The 13,700-nt window shown below is 42.7% G+C and overlaps 1 protein-coding gene across 2 annotated transcripts in view; it reads left to right on the top strand.

Annotated features, from left to right (window-relative positions):
* The first annotated feature begins 3,388 nt into the window (after window positions 1-3,388).
* Window positions 3,389-13,700, top strand: part of man1a1 (mannosidase, alpha, class 1A, member 1) — a 109,912-nt gene continuing 99,600 nt past the window's right edge. For both annotated transcript variants that reach the window (XR_004609014.1, XM_034527143.1), the window contains exon 1: window positions 3,389-4,129. Coding sequence is in view for 1 of the 2 variants with exons in the window: in XM_034527143.1 (XP_034383034.1) it covers window positions 3,620-4,129 (510 nt within the window). In the remaining variant the exon portion in view is untranslated. The remainder of the gene's footprint in view (window positions 4,130-13,700) is intronic.

Raw genomic sequence — 13,700 nt, 5'->3', positions numbered from 1 at the left:
TTTTTTCATGTTTTTTCCAAAAGCAGCCGACAGCTGTTTTTAGCAAGCAAGCTCAACCCCCAACTGTCAACGTTTGCCACTGGCTGATGAAGAAATACAAATACCTTACAGCTAAAGAGTCAGATGTGTACTTGGTGGCAACCAAAACAGGGCTAAAAAAAAGAGTGAATATTAGACCTATGTTTACGACTTCAAATTAATGTTAATGTTGCTATGACTGCTCGAGGAGTGCCTGACATGTTTGCCAACTTATCAAATCAGTTTAATACTGTATGTCAGAGCTGGCAGTTCTTTTGTGCCCTAGTGGCCAACAAAGGATTATTCCGGCTTTAAATTGCCTTGTGGAAGGTGCCCTACGAGTAAAGTTGCTTTCAATTTAAACACAACAATGTGAAAATGAACCATTGGTGATCTATTTCTGACTTCATTTTGGCGTGTGGTACATCACTTTGACTGATAACTGCCTTCCATACAAAGTACATGACAGGATATCACAGCTAGATGTGGATATTACAGCACTGTTACGTTGGAGTTTGAAAGACGATTTGTGTTCTTCTTTTTATCTGCAACATTGGTTATAACCATAAGGTTTTAGAGCAATCAAAGAGCCGGCACTTCTTCTTTCCGCGGCTGCCATCATGCTATCCTTCATCAATCGTACGGGGAGAACAGACGAGGCAGACGGGACGATTCTCCCGCTGCAGAAAGACAATCCATTGCAACTTGATAAGAATGACATCTTGTTGTCACCGCTTTGAAGGCTTTGCGTGTTTATCCGCTTTCAACAGCCACATCCAAAGTAGCTTATGAATTTCAGATCAACCATACATTATGTATACGAGGAAGTTCTCACTTGCAGCAGAGTTGCATTAGTATGGATGATGACTGATACTTACCTGGGACCGCTGACATCGGTAGATTTAGTGGAGTGTTTGCCTTCAGGGTCGGCCCACTGTAATAATAGTTTATGAGGACAAAAAAAGTCCACTGTCCAACTTTTAATTGCTACATAAAGTCTGATGTGGACAGTTTTACTTTATACGTTAAAGGACGAGGAAAAAAAAGGATCTAATAACTTTGGAGGATACAAAGGGGATTTTGTTTTTCTCTGTTTGAGCCTTAAAAGTGAGCTCACCCTCCGCTCCCTTCTCCAGGTTTTACCAGCTTCACAACAAACAGCTTTTCACACCAAGAAAACCATGACACCACCGGGGAAATGTCGTTTTATTCTGATACACACATTATCAACAGCTTCTCAGGTTGATGACAAATCCCGCTGCGAAAGCCAACTTTGATGAAGTGACGCAGGAAAAAACGCCGGTTGTCAAAAAACTGTTGCCGCCAGAGACTCATCGTTCAATTTTAAGATGCCACACATTTCATCCAAGATTTCATTTTCTGCGTGAATTGCAGAGTGAGAAAGTAATCATACGGATGCGCGTGTCATCATTTAGACCCGTTGTCATCTCAGAATTACAATGTCAATATGTCTGCATGCATCTGTCATCCCCAGATTAGGCTTTCCATCACTGCGGCTCTCATCCAGCAGGTGAAGTACATTATATAACTAACAAAGCATTCAGTCTGAATTTGTTTTTTCTGTCTGTCACGTTGGTGAATTGTACAGCCCTGGCAGCTATTGTCATAAACAATATGGTCAGTGATGTATGGTATGTACATGTAACTGTTCAGCAACAAAATAAGTTTCCACATTCAAATCACAGCGAGGAGATGATTTATTTGATTTGAAAACGGGAACACTCATCAGAATCTGAACACAACAAGAGCAAGATTGATTGTTCTTCTTCCTTCTCTCTCTGATAAAACACTAGTATTAGTGAAGTAATTCCAACCTCTATTTAAGTAGAAATTGCACGTTTCATGCATATAACTGACTGGTTTCTCAAACCGTTATTAGTCACCAACAGAGACAATCATAATGATTGCCATTTATCTGGCACATTCGCACACAGACTAACAAAGATCATGGATCTCATCAGTTAGGCTACGTGTGCGTTCATGAATTTGTCCGTTGTGGAGTTGAGGTTTTTGTCCATTTGTTAAGCTCATGAATAATAATAAGCGCCCCGCACAAAGTAATAGAGGAGATTTTCGATGGTAGTCAACTGTGTATTGTGAGGAGGGCAGCTTGCTACACCTCTCTCTGCATGAGCAAGTGCAAGCTTTTTTTCTTTAGAATTGTGAGTAAGCAATTCATTTGACATTCATTACATGATATGATGTGATGAGTAGGATGATTCTGTTGTATTGCTCACGGTTTAGGGGGTCCTTTAGTCATTTGGTTAAAGCTGCCCACCTCACCCCTCCCGGTTCTTTCATGTGACCAGACACATGACATGGTCAGAAGCTAAGCCGATGAGGAATGTCGTGGCTAAAGCCACAGCTAACTGTCTCTCCTCGTGCATGATATTTTACTTATTTAACAAATCCCCATGAAAAGACTGAACCAACAACATGTTATTATGTAAGTATTATTATGTCTCACAATACTTTCCAGCCAGTCGATGGATTTCAGCCCCAAGCCTATTATTTCCTGAAGGTGTAATTAATAAAATAACAAATACATACACTGTGGTAATTAGCTTAACGTTTCTGAAACAGGAGTTAATAGTTTGTTGTGGTCAGCCGAATGAGGTGTGCTGCAAATCGTTACTGTGTACCAGGAAGTAGTTGTATGTGGGATAGACTCAAAATAAACTACAATGCCCATGTTCATTCACTTTTAATTTAAACTGTGATGGAAGAAGTCTAATTAACTGAAGGAAGTAATAATACCACAGGATGAACAATAGTTCATTAACAGGTGACTACGTATTGTTTGTAAAATCTTTTTTTTAAACTAGTGACTACACACACTGGCATAAAATAGAATTACTCAAGTAAACTACAATTACTTCAAAACTGTAGCCTATTTAGGTTTAGCACATTGGCCTACTATAATGTACTTATTGCTTTCAATAACTGGCTTTTTAGGGATAATTGGCAAAGGTTAGCATGCTATAATGAGAAATTGGGATGGTGAATATGGCAAACAAGATTCCTGCTAAACATCTGCATGTTTACAGAATCAAAGTAATGTCACTTCCTTGTTGGATTTGGTTCTTTTTTTTTGGTTTATATGTGTTTGATGATAACATTAAAAAAAAGATGTCTTTAAAAGATATGACTTTGTCCAAACTCAGACGTGTTATGTCTTTTCTTGATGTACGGTTTGTGAAACATGGAGCTGTAACCGCGGCTGTCAGAGACTTTATACCCAGCCGTGGGGATGCCACGCCCCCGGGGTTTCCACCACTCACAGGGCAGAAGGTGATTAGCTCATCGCGCCTGTCAGTCACGCCTATCCGCCGTTGCTTCCTGTGTGAGCCCGTGGACTCGGTCTGTCTGCAGAGAGTCTCCGGTATGGGCAGGCGCCTCACTCTTCAACTTTTTAACGGAGATTTTTTTTTTACCACCGTTACGTTACGTTTGACACGGTTTATATCACCCGAAAATGGATTTGTGAATGGAATAACCCGAAAGTGAGTCCGCCGTGAGTGTGTTCGACCGTTTGATTCATTATTTTTTGTTGTTCGAGTTGTTGAAGGAAGAGGGGAAAATGCCAGTTGCAACTCTTCTGCCTTTTACCGCGACCCCGAATCGGAAGTCTGCCAGCCCGACCTCTTTCAGGTTGACAGAGAAATTTATTTTGTTATTAGTGTTTAGCGCTTTTATAACCCTGTGTTTCGGGGCCATTTTCTTCCTCCCGGACTCGTCCAAGCTGCTTAGCGGAGTTTTCTTTCATTCTTCCGCGGTGGAGACCAACACCCGCACCGGTCCGGACAGCAGCGACCCGGGTTCGGCTGGAAACGACGAGAGGGTCCTGGCCAAAATAAAAAAAGACCACGAAAAAGCTCTGTTAGAGGCCAAGGATACTCTACAAAAACGGCCCGACGAGATAAAACAAGACATTTTAAACGACAAGGATAAAGTTGCGAAGGAGAGTCTGGGTCAAGGTGGGAACGATGTCAATAAATTACCTTTCGTTGAGTACCATCGCCCGCCCGGAGCGACTGGACACGAGCCCGAGGACCCCGAAGCCAAGGACAGACGGGCTAAGATCAAAGAGGTGAGGATCTGTTGAGCTCGCGCACTCTTCGTTCTATGGAGGAAAACGTCCCGCCAAACTGCCCCCCAAAATCAGGCATTTAAAAAGATTTCCTCGGGTTTATGGCAGTTGATAGACATGGTAAAACATGACTCGGTAGTTTAAACAATCCCCAATACCCTTTTTACAATTCGGCGCATTTATAGTCCACCGAGGTGCGCTATAAAACTATGAAATTTGAACTTTTACATAATGTTCGCTTGTTCTTTCCGCGGATAACCTCGCGGAGAGCGGCGGCGGTGAGCGTGCACCAAGTATACAACTTGTACACCACAGCGGATCACTTATGGGGCCGAAATGTGCACAACATCTAGTAGCGCTTCGCTGAGTGTCTGACAGTACGTTGGGATTTCCTACGTACACCTGCCGGTGAATTTGACACACGATTTTACGGCTTTTTTCAACGGAGTTCGGCGTTGCGTTTTCATTTCCACGAGATTGAACCGCAGTCGGTTCGTGTGGAAAAAGGAGCAATACGTGGAGGATCCACCGCCCCCCTCCGCTATACCTGTCTTGCAAGCTTCCGGTGTCAGGACAATGTGGGGCTGGTACAAAGCCTGCTCTGATCAGTCAACACGGGGGTGGGGTGGGGGGAAGAGACAGTGGCGATCGCGGATGTTAAAGATGGAGATCAGCTTCTCACAGATCTCCATAAATGACCTAGGTTCAAAGTGAACTCCACAGTTGCTAAACCTGAAGATGAGGTATTTTAAGAAAACTTGCGAATTCATGCTTCGTTTGAAGGCCTGTCCAACTATTCTGATTCTCATTTGAGTCATAATTCAGCCTCATAATTATTCACGGAGATAATGTCACAGTGATCCGGGAGGCCCATATTTCTTTCATTCAATAGCCAGTGTGATTCACCAAATTGAAGCCTTGTAGTCTGCAGCAGGGTGATAAAAACACCAACAGGTAGCACGTCCTGCATTATTCTGTTGCACTCACTGCACCGTGTGTGGGTGTTAGGAGGAAATAAGTGAAAAGCCCAGTGGTGAGGTCTCAGAGGGGGTTTCATTTGGCTGCACAGGGTGCTAAGTCACGCTGCTGCATGATCTGTGGCGTTGTGATCTCAGCTCTGTGACACGAAAAATATCCTCACTAAGAATTCCAACAAAATCTAGATGGAGATTTCCCACAGCCCTTTTTGAAGATTAGTTGCCGTACATCTGCTCAGTGAGATGATTTCTATTTACTTATTCAGGTGGTTAAGTGCTCGACTCACGAAGAGGACCATTGAGTGTGTGTGAGCAGATGAGGGTTTGGTGTCCTGAATGTGCGCACGTGGTTGGTGTCAGGCATTCAGATGGACTGATATTTGCCTTTTCATTAAAAATCATTTGAAAAATGAGAATGCAGGTCAGTATCGCCCAGAGCCGATGTGATGGTGGATATGACTTCCCTCAGCAGCCTCTGTGGTGTCTGTAGGGCTGCTGAATACTGACATCATGAAATGCATTATATTATATAGATGTTTTGCTCAAGTGTCTTTCTGGCTGCCAACGCTGTTCTTTATGTACTAAAGATACATAGTTAGAAATGCTGATTGGGGCACGTTTCTGACCTTAAGATGACATCCCCTGCCACTAAAAGGTCACGCTGTCGACCACAGTATTAAAGACACCATGCCAACGAGGGGCCATACCAAGCAGAAATGACAGTTTAACGATAGTGTGTATGCTCCTGCCAACTGTTTGTCATCACATAGGCAAATCCCAAATCTAATGTATTTTGTATTTTAGCGACGGTAGTACAAATGCACAATCCTAAAGTATGAGGACTCAAGCATTCATTTCCATATCTTCTGAGCCCCAAAGGTGTTAATACCAGTGTTTAAGGTAAAATAAGATTATTTCTATCTATCTAACCTAAACTCTAGCACAACCCCACATCCCAAATCTCGTCCCTCCCAGCTCAACGTTCGGTCTTTTGAAGTTCAAATGTGAACTTTGTGACTTTGCAAACAACAACGGCGAGCCGGGAGACAAGTCAACACAGCATTGTCAGAGCAATGTTTCTTCATTTAAGCGTCTTTGAGTGTCTAGAAAAGCGATGTATATAAAAAGTATTATTTTTGTAATTATTTATTTGTCAAGGCAGCAATCTGTGTTTATAAAGTTGCAGTGGAAACACAGATTGCCTCGCTCTGAGCTGTTTTCTTTTAAATGGCCAAATATAAAATTAATTCAAATCTGGCAAAAAAAAACAAACTCTGGTGCCAAAGGCGTCGGACTGAATATTTCCACAAATTGCATTGATGCTGCTTTTTGAAACTGTTCGCAGCTCCAGCATCATCCCTGATGCATTCAGGTCAATACATGTTGTCTGCCTGCTTCTTTTTAAAACATGTTCATTAGCTGGCGATCTGTAGTTGACATCAGTCGTAAAAACAGACCGTGCTTTAAACAGTAAAATCAGTGCCAACGTCATAATTTGGTCGGGATGCACCGATACTGATATTGGAAATCTATTCACTTCAATATTATGTGTAGACTATATACAGTACAAATGTGGATTTTCACCAATTGGCTGCTGCATTAAAGACGTTGACACTTGAAGGGCACTGAGAGGTTAGTTAAAGTGGCATCCATGTTAACACTATCAAGCCGATCACGTCAGGATAATGATTACCACCCTGAAATACTCCGTGACATTGTCCGGTCACCTTTCCTGTGCGACAGCTGCTTGGATTGTGAGGGTTGCAGTTTGTCGCAGAGGGGAAAGGGCAAGAGTGTCCATCTGTAACTAGCTGCATCTTAATCTCAGTTTGTTCAAAGTACACCCACAGTGTTGCAGAAGGGGTCCATGGTTCATGATCTTCTATGACAGGAAAACAAAGTGAAACATCTGGGAAAAACTTCCAACCCAACGAACCAACTAATGAACAAGTTGGGGGGAGTGGGGGTAGAGTGTGATGCACGTCTGTCCAAGGTAAATAGTTGTGGTTTGAAGTGAGGTGTATTTCTTCAGTTCATTCACTTGGAATTACATTTTAACTCTCAACAAACCACATCATCTTGTCAGTGAAGCCGAGTTGATTAATGGATGTTTAAGTAAACGTTGCCTTCCGTGTCAGCAAATATCACTGCTCTCTTAACAACCAGGACACAAGTGTTCCTGTTATTATAATATGGTAGCTTACATCAATATATTGCCAACAAGGTAAACCCAGAGTGGATTTAATAAACCCCTTCAGCTTCACAGTTGGGATGAATAACCAAACGGTCTTGGATATGTCTCGTATGATTAAGCAGCAGTTATGACAAAGTTTTTCATTTCCCCATGTCCCTGGTCACACCTTGAGCCGTGCGTTAGTTGTGGTTTGAGGTGAAGTGTATTTCTTTTTTAGGATTTCAAGTTTTAGGGCGTCCGTTCATTCACTTGGAATGACACTTTAAATCCAAATAAAGCAGTACATATTGTTAGTGTGATCTTTTAGTGTAACTGGGATCACTTGATCTCAGGTTCTTTGTCCTGAATACACCAAAATAGGACGTGGTTAACTTGTGCATAATAATCAAAGTGCAAATAGGCTGTCATAAGATATGTGACAAGACATTTTCAGCTCAGTCAAGCCCTAAACTCTGTTCACTAAGAAGCAGTCACACCAACATGCTCTGGCATGATCCCCTCCACCTTGGGAGGCCCGGTGTTATTTAATGGAAGCTTCTTGAATTATTTGAAGACGAGGCTCTGTGGCAGGCGCCTCTTACTCAACCTCGTCACCTTCTGACTCAGTTAACGGCGCGTTGCGGTCTCAGTGGCGGTCTGAGCGGTGTGTTTGTGACGAGCACGGAGACGAGCTGCGGGGGGCCACTCTGGAAAGGATAGACTAACGGCTTGTTGTGAGTGACCGCCACAATCCCACAATCAGCCAAATCTGTTTGTCCCCTTCAAATTAAAGGCCCTCTGGAGAGCCCCTCTTCCCCACAGTCTAGAGGCCTGTGTATTCGCTTGGTGAGAGCGGGGGGGGGAATAATGAAAACCCCTCGGCTGATAAAAAGGAAAAATCAAGGTTGATGGGGTCGGTCGATGCTGGATGCTAGAACACCTGTGTTATTTGACACAGTAAACTGCTTTCCCCTCCGGTAGTAACATGTTTCTTACCAGCTTGAAGTAGATTGCATCTCAGGGTTGCCACCGCTGTCGAAACCCTGGAATATTATGATATATCGAGCAATGTTTTTCCATCAGGGAATTTGGGAAATGTGTCAACAATAGGACAGACTTCTGTTCAAAATATTCGTTTCACAAGTGTATCAGTGAAATGCGTGTTCATTTAACCACTCGTTTTCACCCATTTAACCCTTGTTAGCAGTCAGTCTGAATGAGGTTAATGGGCAACCTGGTGACCGTCCACCTGACCAAGCTCAACTGCAGGTCAGACACTGCGTGGCTTTGGTTAGAAAGGTGCCCCGTTTCCAGATTTAAACCCAATTTAACAATATTTACAATTAAATGGCATTCATCCGACCCCTTTAACAGAGAGAGAGAGTAAAGTGTGTGTGTGTTTGTGTGTGTGTGTGTGTGTGGTGGGGGTAATTATGTCATAAAATGCTGTGTAATTCTGTGGTTTAGTAGTGAACTTGTGGATTTACCATTGCTGACGGAAGTTTCTTTGAACGGTGGCGAGCAGAGATTAACTTGTGGCTTTGTTCTTTGTGCATAACACACTTCTATGAAGAGGGGGATCCGTGGTGGAGTTCCAGACCGACGACCAAGGAATTGACAAAGCATTGTATTTTGGTGTTTGTCCTATAGTTATGGAAAGTTGTGAAATATCCTATCGCAATCAATTAGTAGGCTATTGACCGCAGACATTAAAGTGTGTCTCTGGAACACACATTAGCTGCCGTCATTTTACACACTTGATCTCGCCTGTTCCTTGTCTACCAGTGTCCTCACAATCCATTTCTAGAGGTTGGTAAATTACCGCTCTCCTGGCAAAACTAACCCACGTTGAATACAGACTCTTTGTCGGTGCCATTAATTAATTTCATTTTTTTTTATGTATCCCTTTTATTGGGGGAAATTCTTCTCTGCATTTGACCCATCCTTAGTTATTAAGGAGCAGTGAAGCGCCCAGGGAGCAACTGGGGGTTCAGTGTCTTTAGGGCTGCAACTAACGATTATTCCGTTTTATTTTTTCTATTTAATCGATGACTCGGATAAAATAACAAACAACAAAGCATTAATTTCCAACCCTTTATTCAAAAAAAGAACTGACAGTGCAAAAAATCTTCACAAAGTGCACAAACGGGTTGCTCCTTGAACATCCCTGAGCTGTTAAAAAACATCCCTGAGCTGTTAAAAAACATACGTATGCTTTACATCTGCCAAATATATAGGCTTTTTAAAAAAAAGTGCAGAAAAATATGTATATTTTTGATTAACAAATACAAGCGGCCGAAATGAGCTTCCTCCGTAGGGTGGCGGGCTCAGCCTTAGAGATAGGGTAAGGAGCTCGCACATCAGGGGGGAGCTTGGAGTCGAGTCGCTGCTCCTTCGTGTCGAAAGGAGTCAGCTGAGGTGGTTCGGGCATCTAGTCAGGATGCCTCCTGGACGCCTCCCATTAGAGGTTTTCCGGGCACGTCCAACTGGTAGGAGGCCCCGGGGAAGACCGAGGACACGCTGGAGGGATTATATCTCCCGGCTGGCCTTGGAACGCCTCGGGATCCCCCAGAATGAGCTGGAAAGTGTTGCGGGTGAGAGGGAGGCCTGGGTCGGCCTGCTGAACCTGCTGCCACCGCGACCCGACCCCGGATAAGCGGGTGATAATGGATGGATGGATGGTGACAAAGCACAGAATATATACATGACAACAGATTGAAAAATGAATAGGCCAAAAAAGTCAAGTGAATAAAAACGTGTCTTTAGTCTTGCAAACTATACCCCTGCTTTACTCCTGTTATTTTAACGAGCTAACGCTAACTTGTCAAGTAAACAGCAGCACCAGAAGAGCCACTGGAGGGACGTTACATTACTCACTTCAAAAGTAGTGCTGAATCATCACCGTGGTGCTCTCGGGCCATGACATGTTGCCTTTGCATATCTTGCAATTACAACACGTTTTCAAAGAATTTAGTGTGAAATGCTCCCAGACCTTGGATGACTTAGGTCGTACTGATTTCTCTGCCTCGCAATGTGTTACAGAACAACGTTGCGGGTCTCTCCGATGGTCTTTCCTCTACCTCTGTTCTGCACTCAGTTTTTTTATTTTTTATACTCCAACATCTTCGCGACTGATTGAGTGGCGTAATAGTCGAATCTTATTTTATCGATTCGTGGTTGCAGCCCTAAGTGTTTTGCTCAAGGATACTTCGACATGCAACTATGGGGAAAGCGGGGGTTGAACCGCCTATCTTGTGCTTACAGGACGACCACTCTCCTCATGAGCTACAGCCGCCCAAGGATACACCGTCCCTGGGTGGGAATTAATTATGACATTTGGTGTTTTAGTCATTAAGCAAATCAGGCTTTAGTTCCACCACTACTCCCACCCCCATGTTACCTTGAAAGAAAATTATCTTAATGATTTCCACGGTCAAATAAAAAAAGAAATTGGATTTGAAATCAATTCCTTCTCTATTCTCGTAATTAAGGCCAACAGACAGCTGCATCTTTACTGGTTCTTCTTTCAATATGTGTCGACAGCCCCTGAAAACTCCTTCAAGGACCCTTGGGAAAACCTGGAATTTGCTCTAAGAACCCCTGCTGAGGCTCTTATCTTTGTGGCAGTGTTTTTCTTTTAAAAATATAATGAAATACGTGTTGTGAGAGAGAAAGAGACAGAAGTTGGAGCTTGTTGCATCTTAAGTATGCAGATGAGATGCAAATGGTCATTTGACCGACCATAAGGACAGTGTGTCTGCAGTATTTACTCCTTTCAGCTCCCCATCTTAAAGCCTGTCACCTCTGTCAGCAACTTCTTCTTTGAAATGCACAAACACACTTACAAAGGGGGATCTGTAAGCAACGGGTTGCACACGCACACACACACACACACACACACACACACACACACACACACACTGTTCAGAGTCGTGGATTAGAGGCTGGTTGTTTGTAAAGGTTTCTCCTCCGTGTCCAAAAGCCAACTGGCGAGCAAAGATGAAACAGACGGGTCACAGATGAGGTTGGAGTCGAAGATCAATTTTGTAGAATTCTTTATTGAACGTGAATCATGGGAGGAAAAGCACAGTTTGCTGGACTGCAGAATTTTGTATAGCTTCGTATATATAGCTTTATACCCTAACCCGCCACATAGAAGTGGGGGTGAGACATACATGGGTGTCATCTTCATGTCCATTTATGGATGTTATTCTATGAATATCAGAATGTGTAGTTCTACAACAAAGCTGGAAATATATACTAATACATTGTGTTGTAAACTGCTACAATTTTACATACAATGTTATCAATCTTAACATGTATACAGGAGATATAACATATCTCTACACTCCCCCCTCCCTCTTGAATCTTTACATCTCTCATCTTTTTCGTTTTTAGGCTACAGTTCATTTTTTTTGTTGCCCCCTCCCACCGTGATTTGTTTTTTCCACTGTGCGTGAGTGTGTTTCTGCAAGCGTGCATTGTTTGCCCCCCCCCATCCCTGCTTCACCAACCTTCTCGGGTTAACTTGGCAGCCTATAAGTCCTATTTTGGTATTGACCGTTTAAACTAATTGCCCCTGGTTCCACTTCTGTTCTGTTGTGTGTGTGTGTGTGTGTCACAGAGTCACTGCTCACCCCTTTAGGTGCTTTCTTTAATTGTCTAATGGCTATAATAGCTGTGGCTGATGACCAGCGCTCCTGCAGAGGGATGTACATGAATGTATTTGTGTGAGTGCTAATGGAGACTGGGAACTCTTTCCAGTCAGTGGAAGCCCTGATAATTATCAAAGGTAATGTTTAGTAAAGTTGTCGAATTCATCAGTTGCTGCGTTTGTGTCAAACCTTTTGTGCCACTAATCTGAATAAGAGCCCAAACGGAATGAAAATGTCTAATGGAAACACTTCAATTAATCTCTAATGGAAGTCGGCACGCTCGGTGGCATTAAAGCGGCGTGGTTTATACTACCGTATATTGAAAGAACGTGCTGGTTATTGGCTTGTTTTCCAGTTTGAGTTGTATAAGTACAGGTGAGGAAGAATAACTCGATCGACGGTCCGTCTCATTCCAAAAGACCCCTCGGTGTTTTGGATCAGAATGACCTTTTGATATTGCAGCTGAGTGGCTTAATTCATTTCAGAATTTAGTAATGTTCTATTCAAGGAGAAAGCTTTCAAATGAAAATACCATCATTTGCATTCGTTCTTGAATGATGATATTGAAAGAAACTTTCACAACTTGGTTGAAGCAGTGAACGGTCAAAGTTATGAATTTGGAAATTACCCAGAGATTGTTGGATACTGCAATAAATCTGGATGTCCACGGTATTCACTGTAAAGACGCATCTTGCTGTACCTGCAGCCTAAGGCCAGGGTGCTGGCTACAAGATCCAATAATGTATATTATAATAGCATAATAAAGTCACAGTAAGTATATAGTCCTAGTGGATAGCCCGTAAGGCTTTAGTTATTTGAATTCCATATATTATTATGGATTGTTACAGCACAGCTCTTTTGAAGTCAGCGTGGATGGACCATGAGTTTCCGGGTTGTTTTTGAGGAGGCTGAGGATGAATAAACTCATTCCAGGTCATGTGTTGCCTCCTGGCTCGGCAGGAGGGAATATAGACTTCAGAGTGACTGTGACCAAAAGGCGGGCCCCAGCATCCCACACACCACAGGCCTGAGATGGTGGAATATGAAGCTTTATTGCCCCTGGGCTGTATCCATCTCAGAGGTACATCTAGCGCTACGTTGCCATTACTGGATCTACCCTTCCAGCTCCGATCCGGCTCATGCATAGTCATTGAGCATTGATTTGGAAAAGCCATGCAGCGAAACAAATTAGATGGATCGTTATCACCATTTCCTAGTGTTTGTGCTGTAGGTCAAGGCGCGAGCAAGCCTTAAAGCGTGGGTGGGGTCTTCGTTCAAGCAAATACGCGATACTATACATTTACATTTGAATTTACATTATACCAACTGAAAGACATGCGTACCGCTTCTCTGGGTTTTCTGCAGTACTTTGCTGAGAGTAAAACCTTTTACACATTTAAAAGAAATAATCATGCTACTGAGTAAAGAAAGATACTGTATTTAAAATCCAAATCTAAAGAAATCATAATGTTTTGGAGACATTTCTTTCTTATCTTTAGAGACACATATACAGTATAAAGTCATGGTTTACTTAATTGATTTTTTTCTAGATGTTTTATCTTGTGATAAATGGTGGCATAAAGGGGCGATCGTAGCCCCCGTTAAAATCCATACCTGTGTTATTGCTTGTCCATAAACATTTTGTAATGTCCACATCTCAGGAAGCTGAGACAACATTGTATTGCGCTTTTCACGTATAGACATCAGCAATTTTAAGAGCATTTTTGTGTGTCAAGATTAGGGTTGCAAAGGGGTGGAAAGTTTCC

This window comes from Cyclopterus lumpus, chromosome 24 (genome assembly GCF_009769545.1).
Source record: "Cyclopterus lumpus isolate fCycLum1 chromosome 24, fCycLum1.pri, whole genome shotgun sequence".
In the NCBI taxonomy this organism is placed as follows: Eukaryota; Metazoa; Chordata; class Actinopteri; order Perciformes; family Cyclopteridae; genus Cyclopterus; species Cyclopterus lumpus.
This window is presented reverse-complemented; position numbering and strand designations above follow the sequence as displayed.